Source organism: Rhincodon typus, chromosome 31, assembly GCF_021869965.1.
Source record: "Rhincodon typus isolate 14 chromosome 31, sRhiTyp1.1, whole genome shotgun sequence".
NCBI lineage: Eukaryota > Metazoa > Chordata > Chondrichthyes > Orectolobiformes > Rhincodontidae > Rhincodon > Rhincodon typus.
The window spans coordinates 22,284,679-22,299,806 of NC_063362.1; the positions used below are offsets into that span (position 1 = coordinate 22,284,679).

A 15,128-nucleotide genomic window follows, 5' to 3' on the forward strand; every position below is an offset into this window, starting at 1 on the left:
GAATTTTTGCATCTAAGATGTTTGTGTATTTGCAGATACATTCTATTTTGTTAAAAAAAAAAGCCTGACCCCAGGTTAAAACACAGACAAGTTCTAAATAAGGCCTCATACCTAAATTGCACCGTCTGACCTGAGATGTCAACTCTTGTAAACTCTGATAAAACCTTTAATTATCTTGGGGCAATGACTTGAAAGAAATTCTGGGATTTGCATTTTAATCAATACCCCTTTTTATTTATTAACGGGATGTGGGCATTGCTGGCTAGGCAGCATTTATTGCCCATCCCTAATTGTTCAGAGTCGCATGTAGGCCGGACCAGATAAGGATGGCAGTTTCCTTCCCTAAAGGACATTAGTGAACCAGATGGGTTTTTCCAACAGTCAACAATGGATTCATGATCATTAGATTTTTAATTCCAGATATCTTATTGAATTCAAATTCCATCATCTGCCGTGGCTGGACTTGAACCCGGGTAACATTATCTGGGTCTCTGGATTAACAGTCCAGCGATAATACCACTAGGCCATTGCCTCTTCCCCAGTAGAAACCTGCATCTCCTTTCTAACTGATTAAAGATTCAACAGAAGGTGGTTAGAGAGCCATTTTTAGGGTTGTTACCGTTCTGCTCATAAATTCTGTGTTGGTATATCTCCTCTTCCACACTACGCCTGAGGAAGGAGCAGAGTTCCAAAAGCTAGTGTCTTCAAATAAACCTGTTGGACTATAACCTGGTGTCATGTGATTTTTGGCCATGTCCATCCCAGTCCAACGCTGGCACCTCCACATCATTAATGATCTAGATGAAGGAACTGAGGGCATTCTGGCTACATTTGCAGATGATACAAAGTTAGGTGGAGGGACAAGTAGTACTGAGGAGGCGGGGAGGCTGCAGAAGGTTTTAGACAGGCTAGGAGAGTGGGCAAAGAAGTGGCAGATAGAATACAATATGGGAAGGTGTGAGGTCATGCACTTTGGTGGGAAGAATACAGGCCTAAACTGTTTTCTAAATGGGCAAAAAATTCAGAAATCTGAAGTGCAAAGGGATTTGGAAGTCCTAGTCCAGGATTCTCTTAGGGTTAACTTGCAGGTTGAGTCAGTAGTTAGACAAATACAATGTTGGCATTTATTTCAAGAGGACTAGAATATAAAAACAGGGATGTACTTCTGAGTCTTTATAAGGCTCTGGTCAGACCAGATTTAGAATATTGTGAGGAATTTTGGATTCCATGTCTCAGGAAGGATTTACTGGCCCTGGAGTGGGTCCAGAGGTGTTTCACGAAAATGATCCCAGGAATGAAAGGCTTAACGTATGAGAAATGTTTGAGGACTCGGGGTTTTTGCTCGATTGAGTTTAGAAGGATGAGGGGCTATCTAATTGAAACTTACAGAATACTGAAAGGCCTGGATAGAGTGGAGTTTTGGAAGATGTTTCCATTAGCAGGAGAGACTAGGACCCCAGGGCACAGCCTTAGAGTTAAAGGAAGACCCTTTAGAATGGAGATGAGGAGAAACTTCTTCAGCCAGACAGTGGTGGATCTATGGAATTCATTGCCACAGAAGGCTGTGGAGGCCAGGTCATTGAGTGTATTTAAGACAGAGATAAAAGGTTCTTGATTGTTAAGGGGATGAAAGGTTCTGTGGAGAATGGGGTTGAAAGCTTATCAGCCATGATTGAATGGCAGAGCAAGCTTGATGGGCTGAATGGCCTAATTTCAGTTCCTATGTCTTATGGTCTTATGATTTCCGCCGAGTGCTCCAGTTTCCTCCTACAGTCCAAAGATGTGCAGGTTAAGTGGATTGGCAATGCTGCATTGCCCATTGACTCCAGGGATGTGCTGGCTTCTTGGATTAGCCATGGGAAATGCAGGGTTACAGGGATGGTAAGGCGGTCGTGCGTCTGAGTGAGATGCTCTTCAGAGGGTCGGTGTGGACTCGATGGGCCGAATGGCCTGCTTCCACAGTGTAGGAATTCTATGTTTCAATGAAAGAAGCAGGGATGTTGAAAGGGATAAGAGGAAGATCAGAAAGATTTGCATTTAGGTTACACCATTTACAGTCACACGACATCCCAAAGTGTGTTATAATCAATGAAGCACTTTAAGTACATATTGTATTGTAGGGATATGGCAGCTAAGTTATGCAAAGCAAGATCCCAGTAATAGCAAGATGTTTATAAGAAAATAATATGAATTAGTGATTATATTGGTTAAAGAATAAATATTGTCCAGGACACTAGTGAGAGCTTTTTTAAAATTTGTAAGTGGGTGTCACTGGCAGGGCATCATTTGTTGTCCATCCCTGAAATGAGTGAACTGCTAGGCCATTTCAGAGGGTAGTTAAGAGTCAACCACATTGCTGTGAGTCTTGAGTCACGTGTAAGCCAGACCAGGTAAGGATGGCAGATTTACTTCCCCAAAGGGGTATTAATTGACCAGATTTTACAACAATCAACAGTGGTTACAGAGTTGCCGTTAGACCCCAGCTTTTAACTCCACATTTTTATTGAATTCACATTTCACCATTGACCATTGTGTGATTTGAACTTGTGTCTCAGAACACAGGCCTAGGATTCTGGATCACAATACCAGTGATGTTACCACTGTGCCACTGCCTTCCCCTCAAAAGTTCTCTTGTTTTTCTTTTGAATTATGCCTTTTTTTAAAATCCACCCAAGAGGGCAGACATAGCTTTGGTTTAACAGTTCATCTGAAAGGCAGCACCCTCTCAGTACTGCAATGATGGCTGAACCTAGATTTTGTACTCAAGTATCTAGAATGGGACTTGACGCATAGGTCTGCCACCATAGCCACAGCCAACAAGGACAGATCCTGCACTGTGGTTGCAGAGGATGTTATTCTTGACTTTGATTAGGGGAGTATAATTAATGTTCTTAACTAAGTATTTGGCCTGTTGTAATGCTGCTTAGTAGGAATGCACTGGGATGAATAATGTTTAGTGAAATCTAATTATTCTAAAGCTTCTTTTTTAGCTAAAGCACTTGTAATAACTACATGGTGTATATATTGTAAATGTACCATATCTCCTGCTATTGTTACAACACCCCACAGGCATAGTTAGTTTCACCTTTCCTGTGTAATGTTACAGGATTTCTATGATAACTTATTAAATGGTTATTTCACAAATTGTGTCCCTTCAGTTATGTAGAAAAACTTGTTAAACTTGTTATGAAGGTTACAGGCATGTTGAACTGGGAAATCTTACAGAATTGGGTTCTTAAAGTTGCCCTGTTTTTTTTAACTTAACTCTGAGGAGTGGACCAACTTCAGCGAAGCTGATGAAGGCATCATAGTCAAACTATCATTCAAGAATAGCGTAACATTTGGCCAAACTGAGTAGGAGAGACAGGTTCCCTTTTATTTGAAGGGCATTAATTCCACCAGTTGGATCTTTATCAAGGTGTTCAATCTTTCTGGGTACAGTTTCCCCCTCTGCCTGGAACCCTCTGCTACTTTAGTACATGTGTCCTTTCTGAAGCCAGTGAGATTCAGCAATATATTTTACTGGAAGATATCACTGCTGAGCTTGATTCTACCATCCCCTGACATTAAAATGCATGTACCCACCTGCAGAGATCACTAGATTTAAAAAAAAATGATTGGCCTTGATAGATGAACATTGCTGCCAGCATTTATTGCCTATCCCTAATTTTCTTGAACAAATAATGAAGATTTACATTTTTGAACTGTGCAGCCCATGTGTCAAGGTACCATCGCAGCACTGCTAAGAAGGCAGTTCCAGGATTTTGACCTGGTGATTGTGAAGGGACAACGATATAATTCCAAGAGTGTGTGGCTTGGAGAGGAACCTGCAGGTGGTAGTATTTTGATGCATCTACTGTTCTTGTCCTGCTAAGTGATTGAGATTGTGGGTTTGGAAGATGCTGTTGAAGGAGTCTCTATGAATCTTTCCTGTAGTATAAACTGTGCGTCGATGGTAGAGGGGATTCATTTTTAAGATAGTGAATGGGTCGCGATTCAAGCAAACAGTTTTCATCTGAACAATGTTGTTTCTTGATTGCTGTTGGAATGGCATTCATCCTGGAAAATGGAGAACATTCCATCACAATCCTCAATTGTCTGTTTGAAGATGCTGCACAGGGTTTGGGAGTCAAGAGGTGAATTACTTGCCTCAGAATTCCCAGCCTCTGACTTGTTCTTGTAGCCACAATATTGATGCATCTGATCCAGCTAAGTTTCTGGTCAATGGGAATGCCCAGGATGCTGATGTTGGATTTTTCAACGATAATAATGTTATGACATCCAATGCTATTATGGTTAGACCTCTCTTGTTGGAGATGGTCATTGCCTGGCACTTGTGTAGTATGAATGTCACTAGTTATTTCAAGTCTGATTGACAGGCTGCCATTTATCCCTTATTCCTCTCTGTAGCTCAGTCTTAGTGGAGAGTCCAATTATAGCTCCTAACGATGCCCTAGTAATTTAGAATAGTAGAGGCGAGGGGAGTGTGAGTGCAAGAATATAAATTAAAGTAATGACTGCTACGTTACTTTTGGTGAGCAAAATCTTTCACCTTGCATAATTCAGGTTACGTTACTTTCCTACAGTTTTGTATTGTGTGGCATTTCCTCATTGAAGTGTTATTATTTGCATCCCTGATAGAAATGGAACCTAAATACGATGATGCAGGGAAATATGTGAAAGGTTCACGAGAAGGAACCATACTACATTAGCTTCCACTTTTACAGTACTTGTATACAAAAATGCTTTTTTGGGTTTTGGACAAAAAGGCGAACTCAAGGGATTTTTCTAAAACTGGCAGAAGGTAACAAGATGAACTTGTGCTGAGGGAGCCAGTTTCGGAATGCATGGGTATAGTGGATGCTGATGGAGTGGGAAGTCAGCATTGGTTTAGTGAGAATAACTAATGCCTGATGTTGGAGGCATGGACAGGGCTCCGTGACAGGAGGATATTGCAAATGTAGAGTGGGCAAGACCCGAAGGGTCTTCAAGACAAGCATGAGAGCTTAATACTCAATTTTGTCACAGCATGGAGCTGGAGGAGCTTGGCTAGCAGTCATAAAGAAACATCTAAGGTTTTGGACAGATGACAGCATGGGTCTTTGAATTCTATATATATTGATGTCCCTGGAAAGTGGAAACTTGCTAATAAAATCATAAATGGAAGCCCTATTAATTCAAATGGATAAACAGAATTCCCAGATGATTTAAAAATGTGACGTTGGAGTGGGTTTGGCAAGTGTTGTAAATGTGCAAGTAGAAGAAAGTAATTGCAGTAATGGATCAGACAGGGAGTGGAGAGGAGTTGAGAGGTTGAGCAGAATTTCAGAAGGCTGTGGTCCAAGTGCTGACAATACAAAGTGCCCTTTGATTCCCCATTAGGTATTTGAGTGTCTTGTGAGGGCATCATCACTGACACTTGAACCAAATGTGCTTTAAAATCAGCAGCTAATGGCACATGTTTTGTACTCTTGATATTGCTGGCATTTGGAAATGTTTTACAGTCGTAATTCACTTTTTTGTAACCTTGTGAAGTACTTTTGAGTTCGGCAGTTCCTGCTCTGACCAACATTTTCATGCTGAATGAACTCAGCTGGGAATGCGAATAGTGAAAGATGGCAGTAGAAATGAGAATAGAGTTGCTTGCCAAAATGAAAGGAGGAACCTAAAAGCACCCATAAAGTCATTTGCACAAAGTCTGAGCAAATCTAATGGCTAGACTACAGTTTTTTGAGATGATAACTTTTGAAAATACTGTCAGTACTCTGGAAGATTTGGACTTGTTATTGAATGGCATCGCTTTTGTCTCCATTCTGCAAACAAGTTCTGATTTTTGCTATTTCACTTTTCACTTCAGGAGAAGGTGGAGCTGGAAGATATACTGAATAAATTGCGGGAAGATGGTCTGGATACTGATGCCTGCTCTGCAAATGAGCATCTCTGTCATCTGTGGCGTATATACCTGCGGGCCGAGGGCACGCTGCAAGCCACCATGCAGGATCTGGAAGGGGTGCGACAGCAACAGGCCTCCGAGATGAAAGAGGTGAGATCTGTCAGCAGGATGGCGCATTTTCGATCCCTTATGAGATTTTAAAAGTAAAATCTTGTTTTGTGTGTGACTCGTCTCAATCTAACAATCCTATATGTAGTCTGCAACTTTGGCCAAATTAAATATGTGTGAATGATTGTTTCCATAGCAAATTTTGAAACCTGTGTAAAACAAGGAACTGTGAATGCTGGAGGTATGAAACAAAAACAAAAATTCCTGGAGAAAAGCAATTAACTTAGCCTCCTTATTTCCAAATTTAAGTATGATGGGAAAAGTGACTCAGTCCTTTCTTGTCTGTTTTTAATATTTATTTTGCTACATAGTAACACACATAGTTCTTGGTTTATCTGTTGAATGAATATAAACATACCAAACCAATAGATCATACTTATCATTTCATGAGTTGGCGATATAGTTGATTTAGAGACTAAATTTAGAAGTGGTTTGGGAACAACCAATTTGTGTGATCATGCCTACAACCATTTTGAGATTCTGTATCAGAGACATTTATTCACCGCCGTGAAGCTGTTTATGGATGTCAATCATCAGATATCCCACCTTAGTGGCTATTTCTCACATCCAATTCCAGGCAATAGGTGTATTCTGACTATTTGCCTAAGGGGCTAGGCCCTCTCTGGCCCTCATCTGATATCCGGGTGCACACAGCATATTTTGGCTTGCAATCTGTAGCTGGGATCCTAATTGATTTGTATCCAGGGCCAGGGAGAGAAGACACGGGTCCAGGTACTTCTCCTGTTTTTGCATCCCTTACCTCCATTCCTCCTCATCTCAGTCTTAAATGGCGTGCTCTTTAGTCTGAGATTTTATGTCCTCTGTTTCTAGACTCACCAGCCAGGGGAAGAATCCTGTCTATATCCACCATGTAACGCCTTGTAAGAATGTTTTAATTTCAATGAGGTTGCCTCTCATTCTTCAAAATTCTAGAAAATACAGGCTCAGTTTCCTCAAACTCTCCTTCTAACACAATCCCACCATCCAGGAATTAATCTGGTGAAGCTCTGTTGCATTCCCTCTGCGACAGGCATAAACTTACTTTGATAAGGAGACCAAAACTATACACAGGACACTAGGTGCAATCTCGCCAAGGCAGTATACAATTGCACCAAGATACCTTCTGTACTCAAGTCCCTGTGTGATACAGGCCAATATACGACTGACTTCTTTATTGATTGTTGCACCTGCATCCTAGCTTTTAGTGACACATGAACAATGATACCAAGATTCCTCTTAACACCAACACTTTCAACCTCTTACAAGTTAATAAATATTCCCTGAAGAAGGGTCCGGAGAAGGGTTCTGAAGAAGGGTAACTGGACCCAAAACATTATTTTTATTTCTTTCCATAGATGCTGCCAGACCTGCTCTGTTTTTCCAGCAGTTTCTGTTTTCGTTTATGAATAAATATTCCCTTTTCTATTTTTTCTACTAAAATGGACACCATTATATTTATTGACAATATATTCCATCTGCCACATTCTTGCCCATTCACTTAGACTGTCCAAGTCCCCTTGAATCCTCTTTCAATTTGCCCCACAACTTACATTCTTACCTAGTTTTGAACCATCAGAAAATTTCAAAATATTACAATTGGTCCCACATTCAAATCATTTACATAAATTGTGAACAGCTCTGGCACTAGCACTGAACCTTGCAGAAAACACTAGTAACAGCCTGCCATCCTGAGAATGATTCATTGATTCCCATTCTCTGTTTTCTGTCTGTGAACCAGTTCTCAGTCCATATTAGTATAGTAAAACCAGTACCAAACACTCTTAATTTTGTATATTAATCCTCAATGTGAGACCTTATCAAAAACTTCTAAAAATCCAAATACACCACATCCTTTACTGATGCATAAAAACTACATTCTCTCTAAATTTACCTAACACAGTGCAGACATCTAAGGTCCATGTATGACAGCAGCAGAAGTTAAGCATCAGCACGCCAGTTGGTGTCTGCAGTGCAGGTTAGGGGAAAATTGGCTACAAGTAACATCCTCAAAAAAAAACTCCAACAGGTTTGTCAAACCTGATTTGCCTCTCACAAATCTGTGTTGACTCTGCCTAATTTTGCCATTATTTTATAAGTGTCCAGTTATCACTTCTTTTACAATAGTTTCTAACATTTTCACTGTTGCTGATGTCACACTAATAGGTCTGTTGTTCTCCATTCTCCCACTCCCTTCCTTCATAATTAGTGGGGTTACATTTGCTACCTGTAGTCTGTAGGAGTGTTTGCAGAATGTATAAAGCTTTGTAAAATAATTACCAATGCAGCCACTATCCCTATAGACACTTCTTCCAATCTTCTGTGATACAGCTCATTCGGTCCAGAGTATTCAGAAACCTTCAATCTAGTTAACTTTCAGGAACAACCTCTTTATTGATACTAATTTCTTTCCATTCCTCAATTTCATTGGTCCATTTGTGCCTTGTGGTTCCAGGAGAGTTTCTGTAATTTCAACACAAAGTAAATGTTTAGCTCCTCCATTGTCTCCCTGTTCTCCATTGTAAGTTCTCCTGTCTCCACCTATAGTGGACCCACATTTTCTGAGCTAAACTTTTCTTTGCCACATACCTGAGGAAATGTTTACACTGTGCCCTTATGTTTGTTGATAGCTTGCATTCATTTATAGAGCCAAAGAGCTTGGAAACAGACCCTTTGGTCCAACTTGTCCACACTGACCATGTTCCCAAACCAAACTAGTCCCACTTGCCTGCATTTGGCCCATATCCCTCTAAACTTTTCCTATTCATGTACTTATCCAAATGTCTTTCAAATGTTATAATTATACCTGCATTCCCCACTTCCTCTAACAGTTCATTCCACACATGAACCACTCCCTGTGTAAAAAATTTGCCCAATGTCCTTTTTTAAATTTTTCTCCTCTCACCTTAAAAATATCCACCCTAGTTTTGAACTTCCCCACCCTAGGGAAATGACCCTTGCTATTCACTTTATCTATGTCCCTCATGATTTTATAAACCTCTATAAAGTCACCTCTCAACCTCCTAAGTGCCAGTGAAAAAAGTCCCAACCTATCTTTATGACTCAAACTTTCCATTCATGGTAAATCTTTTCTGAATCCTCTCCAATTTAATAATATCCTTCCTGCAGCAGGGTAACCAGAACTGTGTGCAGTATGCCAGAAGAGGCCTCACCAATGTCCTATACAACCTCAACATAACATCCCAACTTCTATACTCAAAGGTCTGAGCAATGAAGGCAAGCATGCTAAATGTCTTCTTGACCACCCTGTCTACACGTGATACAAATTTTGATGAATTATGTTCCTGAACACCTAGGTCCCTCTGTTTTACAACATTACCCAGGGCCTACCATGAGTTGTATAAGTCCTGTTCTCTTCTCTTTCTTTATCAATTTCTTTGTTGTCCTTTGCTGGCTTCGAAATTGCCCCCAGTTTTTCTGGTATCCCTGTAAGTAACTTCCTTTGGTTCAGTGCAATCTGAAAATTATTTTATTAGTCACGGTTGATTCACCTTTACCGCTGGGTCTTTGTGTCTTAAAGGAATACATTTCTGTTATAGATCATGTAGTACTTCTTTAAATACTAGCCATTGCCCATCAATTATCAAATCTTGCAGTATATTTTACTGTAAAAAAGTTGCTGCTCGTACTTTCATAATTTTCCTTGTTCAGATTTAAGATCTCAGTTTCAGAATAAACTGTATCATATTCAAACATAATGTGTATTCTTTTAAATTAACTTAATTCTTTCACATTATGGTTATTATTGTCCCAAAGACTCCTTTACAGCAAAGCTATTATTTAGCCCTTTCTCATTACATAAAATAAAATCAACAATAGCCTGATCTCTGCGCTGCTCCAGAAATCTATCACCTACACACTCCAGGAAATTCATCTGCTACAAGATTAGTGCAGATTAAGCTTATCCTGTCTGTATGTAAATTGAAGTCACTCATTATTACTATCTGAACATCACTAAATGCATCTCCAACTGAAGGTATAATCATTCCCACACCAACTGCCAAGTTTCCTTCCACCATCTCAACTCCTCCTACTGGACCTCACTCTCCCAAGTGCTGTTTTGCAGCAAGGGCTCAGGATGAGTGCCAAACAAGATTGATTATGGAGGGTCATTTGGTGGGAGGAGGTTGTGAAGGGATACCATCAAGCAGGAGAAGTTGGAAAAATTGTCTTTGGAGTACCAACACGGCATAATGTGATATACGTTCGGAGGACCTGGAACATTGCATTTGGATACTGTGGAGCAGGATGTTGCACTAACCCAACATAGAGGCAAACATTTTTCCTTGTCTACTTTGTGCTCCAGAACTGAAGAAATCATCTGTAGTGTCCTCCACCACTGATATCCAGAACAATACTCTTTGCATGAGGCAAGGCAAGAAAGTAGGGACTGGGGAATCATGTTTGACCTGCTCAGCCAATGATTGGTGTTATTGTCTCAGAGTCAAAAGTAGCCAGTCTGGTGCATAGACTTTCCAGTTTGACAGGTGACTCAATGATTGCTGATGTTCTGACAGTGTGTGAAATTAATTGCTTGTGTCTGGACACCAGTAGGGCACAAGTTCTGGTGTTTTGCACCTTGTACATCAGTCCCTCTCCTGAGCCTTGTTTGTATCCCTAATTCTTTGTGCTTGCTATCTGATGCTGACACTGGAAATGTTGATCTAATTTGAGCCCCAGTAGTACGCGGAATTTCAGAAAGATCTGACTCTGCACGATTTGATATTATCTTTAGGTAACTGGTAGCCAGAATGGCTTAGTACTACCCCAATTGTGCTGTACTTCGGTCATGTCGAGGAACCTCATTAAAAGATTGTATCTCAAATACAAGCATCTGCAACTTGTTGAGCCTTTATCCCTGCTGCTTATATGTATTATAATCCTTGTAATCAAACTCCTGCTGCGTGACATGTATAATGAAGTGTTTAAATTTTTTTGTAGTTTGTAAGTAATAACACATTAAGCTCAACAAAAGCCATCTTTGAATTCAGATGAATTTTGTATTGAAACAAGAATATGGCTTGAAAAGGCTGAAGTCGCCGAGGATACAAAATCAAATGTAAGTACTTCTCGGATGACCTGACCCCCATCTTACTCGTCGCTGTAGTGATGTCACAGTTTGGAGAAGCCTTCCACCAGTTTTGCATTGCCATCCTCTACCACCACCCATGAACCATAACTAGCTCATCCATAGAGTGATGTGGCAATCTTTTTCTGCAGGTAGAAAATTATGTGGATCATATTCGCAACCTGTCAGAGGAGCGGGAGGCACTCACAGCTGAATATGAGCAGGAGAATGAACTACTAAAGATGGAGCTACAGCGACTGAAGTTGGAGCAAGGTCGGCATTGCAACCACTCAACCTTGTTTTAACGTTCCCTCCCCAAACAGATTTGAGGTGGATTTGATTGTCATTGACCTATATTTGTTTCACCTGCACATTGTGGTCATGTGAACGAAGATTTTCTCACATTTCATTACTTTCTTGTCCTAGAGGGATATAACTTTGCAGTCACTGGTAGCTCTTCAATGTCTTGCCCTCAAGTATTTGTTCTTCATGCAAGAGTGTAGACAGGAAATCTCAGCAAGCTATTTAAACCATAATGACAGAGTCATAGCTCAAATCCATTTACACACACACGCGCGCACACACACATTTTCAGTAAATTGAAGCACCTGTAAGTTTGTTTATAAGGATTGGACAGGCTCAAATTCCATTCTAACCCCATCCTTCCTTGAGTCATCATAAGCCTAAACAGCAGCCAGACAATCTTTTCCTATGCTTCGACCAAGACTAGTCGAAATAAGATAGTGAGGCAAGAGAAAGAAGGTCAAAATAACTCTTGTAATGTATTTAATAACATTGTCGCCACTTGATGACTCCACACTGTGCTATTTTTAGAAATTAGAAAGTCACAGCGGTGGGAAATTCAACAATTAAGCCTATTCCTGAAGCTGGTCATAAGTACTGTAGAGTGCATTGGTACCAAAATTTCAACTATATGGTCTCATTGTTGATGCAAGAAAATCTTAAACTTTTAGTCAGTTTTTGTTTCGTCGCATTGCATGTTGGATGTTGAGACTGAGTATTCTCCTCAAGATTAAAAGTGCGGAGAGGATGGGAGATAGTTGTATTTGAGCGCATAAGTATCATTCAGTCTCAATTTGCCTTTTTTATATTTCTGTGATGAATACTTTTGTTCACATTCATATGAATGAAAAATGCCCACATAAACCTGTGCACTCATTGCTGTGGCATTTGCATTTTGAGTTGTGAATGAAACATAGCATGCTCGAATCATTAAATATTTACTATTAAATGTAGACGTGACAATTTTTGATGGGAAAAAATGACCCTTCATGTGAGTGAATGATTTTTAATATTTTAATATTTTCAAATGATCGTATGTTGAATGGATTGTTCATTATATCTGACTAATTACTATTGCATTTCCATAACGGAATCTCTAGGTCCTGGAAAGCTGCAGGCTTTTATAGTATGTAAATTCATTATTGCCACAACCCAGTGTCTGTATATTTCGACATATCGTGCAACTGAATGACTGCAACCACAAAACTATTTGTTATTGGAGTAGAATATTTCAAACATAATTGTTTAAAGCACTACTTTTACTTCCAAATTGAAGCTGGTTCAATTTATAGTAAAATCATAATTTCAGAAAAAGGGATGGCAGTTCCAATTTTCCATTGATATGAAGGCATTTCAGATGTGCGTTGACCGAACAGTTAGGTTCCTAATTTAAGCTATGGCTCATTTGTTTCCAAATCAGAATGCTGTGGGTACCGCAGCATTGACTTCAGCACAAAATTTAGGTTTACACTCCAGTGCAGTACTGCGGGAGGTTTATACTTTTAGATGTGCTGATTTTCTCATTAAACATTAAACTGGGTTGTCCAAAGAAGAGCACCATTTTTATCCCTGTTATCCTGGCCAATATTTATCCTTAACCAGCATAACTGAAAGAAAGTAATATCCAGTATTTATCACAGGACTATTTGAGGTTACTGCTATGCTCAAGTTAGCTGCAGCATTCCCTGCATTACTGCCATGATTACACTTGGGTGGAAGACAGTACTTAATGGTTGTGAAGTGTTTTAGGTTGTGAAAGTTGCTATATAAAAGCACAACTTCTTCTCTTCATGTATCTAAAGGGTATAGGAGACATGTAACTGGTCACCTGGCATCATCTGATCACCACATTGTATAGGATTCAACTCCAATGTAGTATATACATTAGGTTTAAAAAGGTGTTTGAGAGTTCCGTTGGCTCGCTGGACATTTTGTAAAATACTTAACAGTTCTTTAAAATGTATTGAATGAGCATTTTAACAACAAAATACAGTGTTTTACAGATGAGGGTATATAAAGAGTGACACCTAGCGACTAGAATGTGATTTACGTACACAGACTGCATAATATAACTGTGTAGCATATGCTGTTGCTAGTGGCAGCCATCTGTCTCAAACTTATAATGAATGACAGCCACAGTAATTGGCATTATCCATTAAATTTTTTACTTTGGCCAACATGAACTGTTCTCTGAAATAAAAGCAGAAAAGTAGAAACATAGATCCATCAACATCAAAAAGAGAAAATGTATGTTAATATTCGCAGTGGGACACTATCAGCATTCTCTTCTGTTAGAAATATTAATCTTTCTTTTTACATTCAAACTTCAGGCGAACATATGGATGAGAAACAGAAGTAATCCATTCAGCCCCTCAAGCTTACTCCTTCCATTCAATAAGATCATGACTGATGTCTGTGTTTTGAATTTTACATTCCCATTTAACCCTTGATTTCACTGCCTAACAAGAATCTGTCAGTCTTAAAAATACTCAATGACCCTGCCTCCTGAGACAGAGTTCCAAAGTTGCACAACCCTCTGAAAGAAAAAAAAATCTCCTCATCTTTGTTCTGAAATGGCAACCTTTAATTTTTTGAACAGTGTCCCTCAGTTCTGGACTCGCCCACAAGAGGAAACATTTTTTCCATGTCCACCTTGTCAAGACCATTCAGTGTGTTATGCATTTCAATCAAGTCACCTCTCACTCTTCTAAAGTCCAGTAGAACTGAGCCCAACCAGTCCAACCTCTTCTCGTAAGACAACCCAATTATTCCAGGTATCAAACCAGTAAATTTCCTCTGAATTGCCTCCAATACATTTACAAACTTCCATAAAAAAGGAGATAAAAATTGGACTCAGTTTTGAGACAAAAACAGAAATTGCAGGAGAAAATCAGCAGGTTAATGTTTCAAGTCCAGTGACACTTCTTCAGAAATGTTAACTCTGCTTTCTCTCCACTGATGTTCAGTTTCTCCAGCAATTTCCATTTTTGTTTCAGGTCTTCAGCATCTGCAGTCCTTTGTTTAATATCAGCATTAGAGATTTGGTCTCACCAATGCCCTGTATAACAAAGCACCACATCCTTACTTTTATGTTCCGTTCCTCTCATAATAAAGGAGAGCATCCCATTAGCCTTCTTGATTATGTGCTGTACCTGCACACTAACCTTTGTGACTCATGCACCAAAACATCTAAATCACTCTGCAGCTCAGAATTCTGCAGTTGTTTCCTTTCTAGGTAACAGTTCTTCCTGCCGAAGTGAACAGCTTCAAATTTTCCCACATAATATTTGATCTGCCAGATTTTTGCCCACTCACTCAATCTATCTATATCCATTTTCAACTTCCTTATATCTTCTTCACAAACATAGTTTCTTACCTATCTTAGTGTCATGTGACTTTAGCTTCCGTTCTTTCACTCCCCTCATTTATAAACAGTCGAGATCCCGGCATAGACCTCTGTGGGAGTCCACTTGTCACATCCTGCCAAACAAATGAAGGTCCATTAACGCACACTTACTGTTTTCTGCCAGCTAGCCAATTTTGTAATCATGCTAATATGTTACCTCCATGTCGTGAGTGTTTACTTTCCACAATAACCTATGGTATAGCATCTTATCAAATGCCTTTTGGAAACCCAAGTATAGCATATCTTACAAGTTCCCTTTTATCCATAACACA

At 39.6% G+C, this 15,128-nt stretch overlaps 2 protein-coding genes across 3 annotated transcripts in view; both read left to right on the top strand.

Annotated features, from left to right (window-relative positions):
* zmynd12 (zinc finger, MYND-type containing 12) overlaps positions 1-15,128 on the top strand; it is a 234,970-nt gene that overhangs the window by 44,492 nt on the left and 175,350 nt on the right. The window lies entirely within an intron of this gene.
* The window catches only part of ccdc30 (coiled-coil domain containing 30), a 146,761-nt gene that overhangs the window by 14,955 nt on the left and 116,678 nt on the right, over positions 1-15,128 (top strand). For both annotated transcript variants that reach the window (XM_048615040.1, XM_048615041.1), the window contains exons 2-3: positions 5,858-6,043; positions 11,300-11,420. In XM_048615040.1, coding sequence (XP_048470997.1) covers positions 5,858-6,043; positions 11,300-11,420 — 307 coding nt within the window. The remainder of the gene's footprint in view (positions 1-5,857; positions 6,044-11,299; positions 11,421-15,128) is intronic.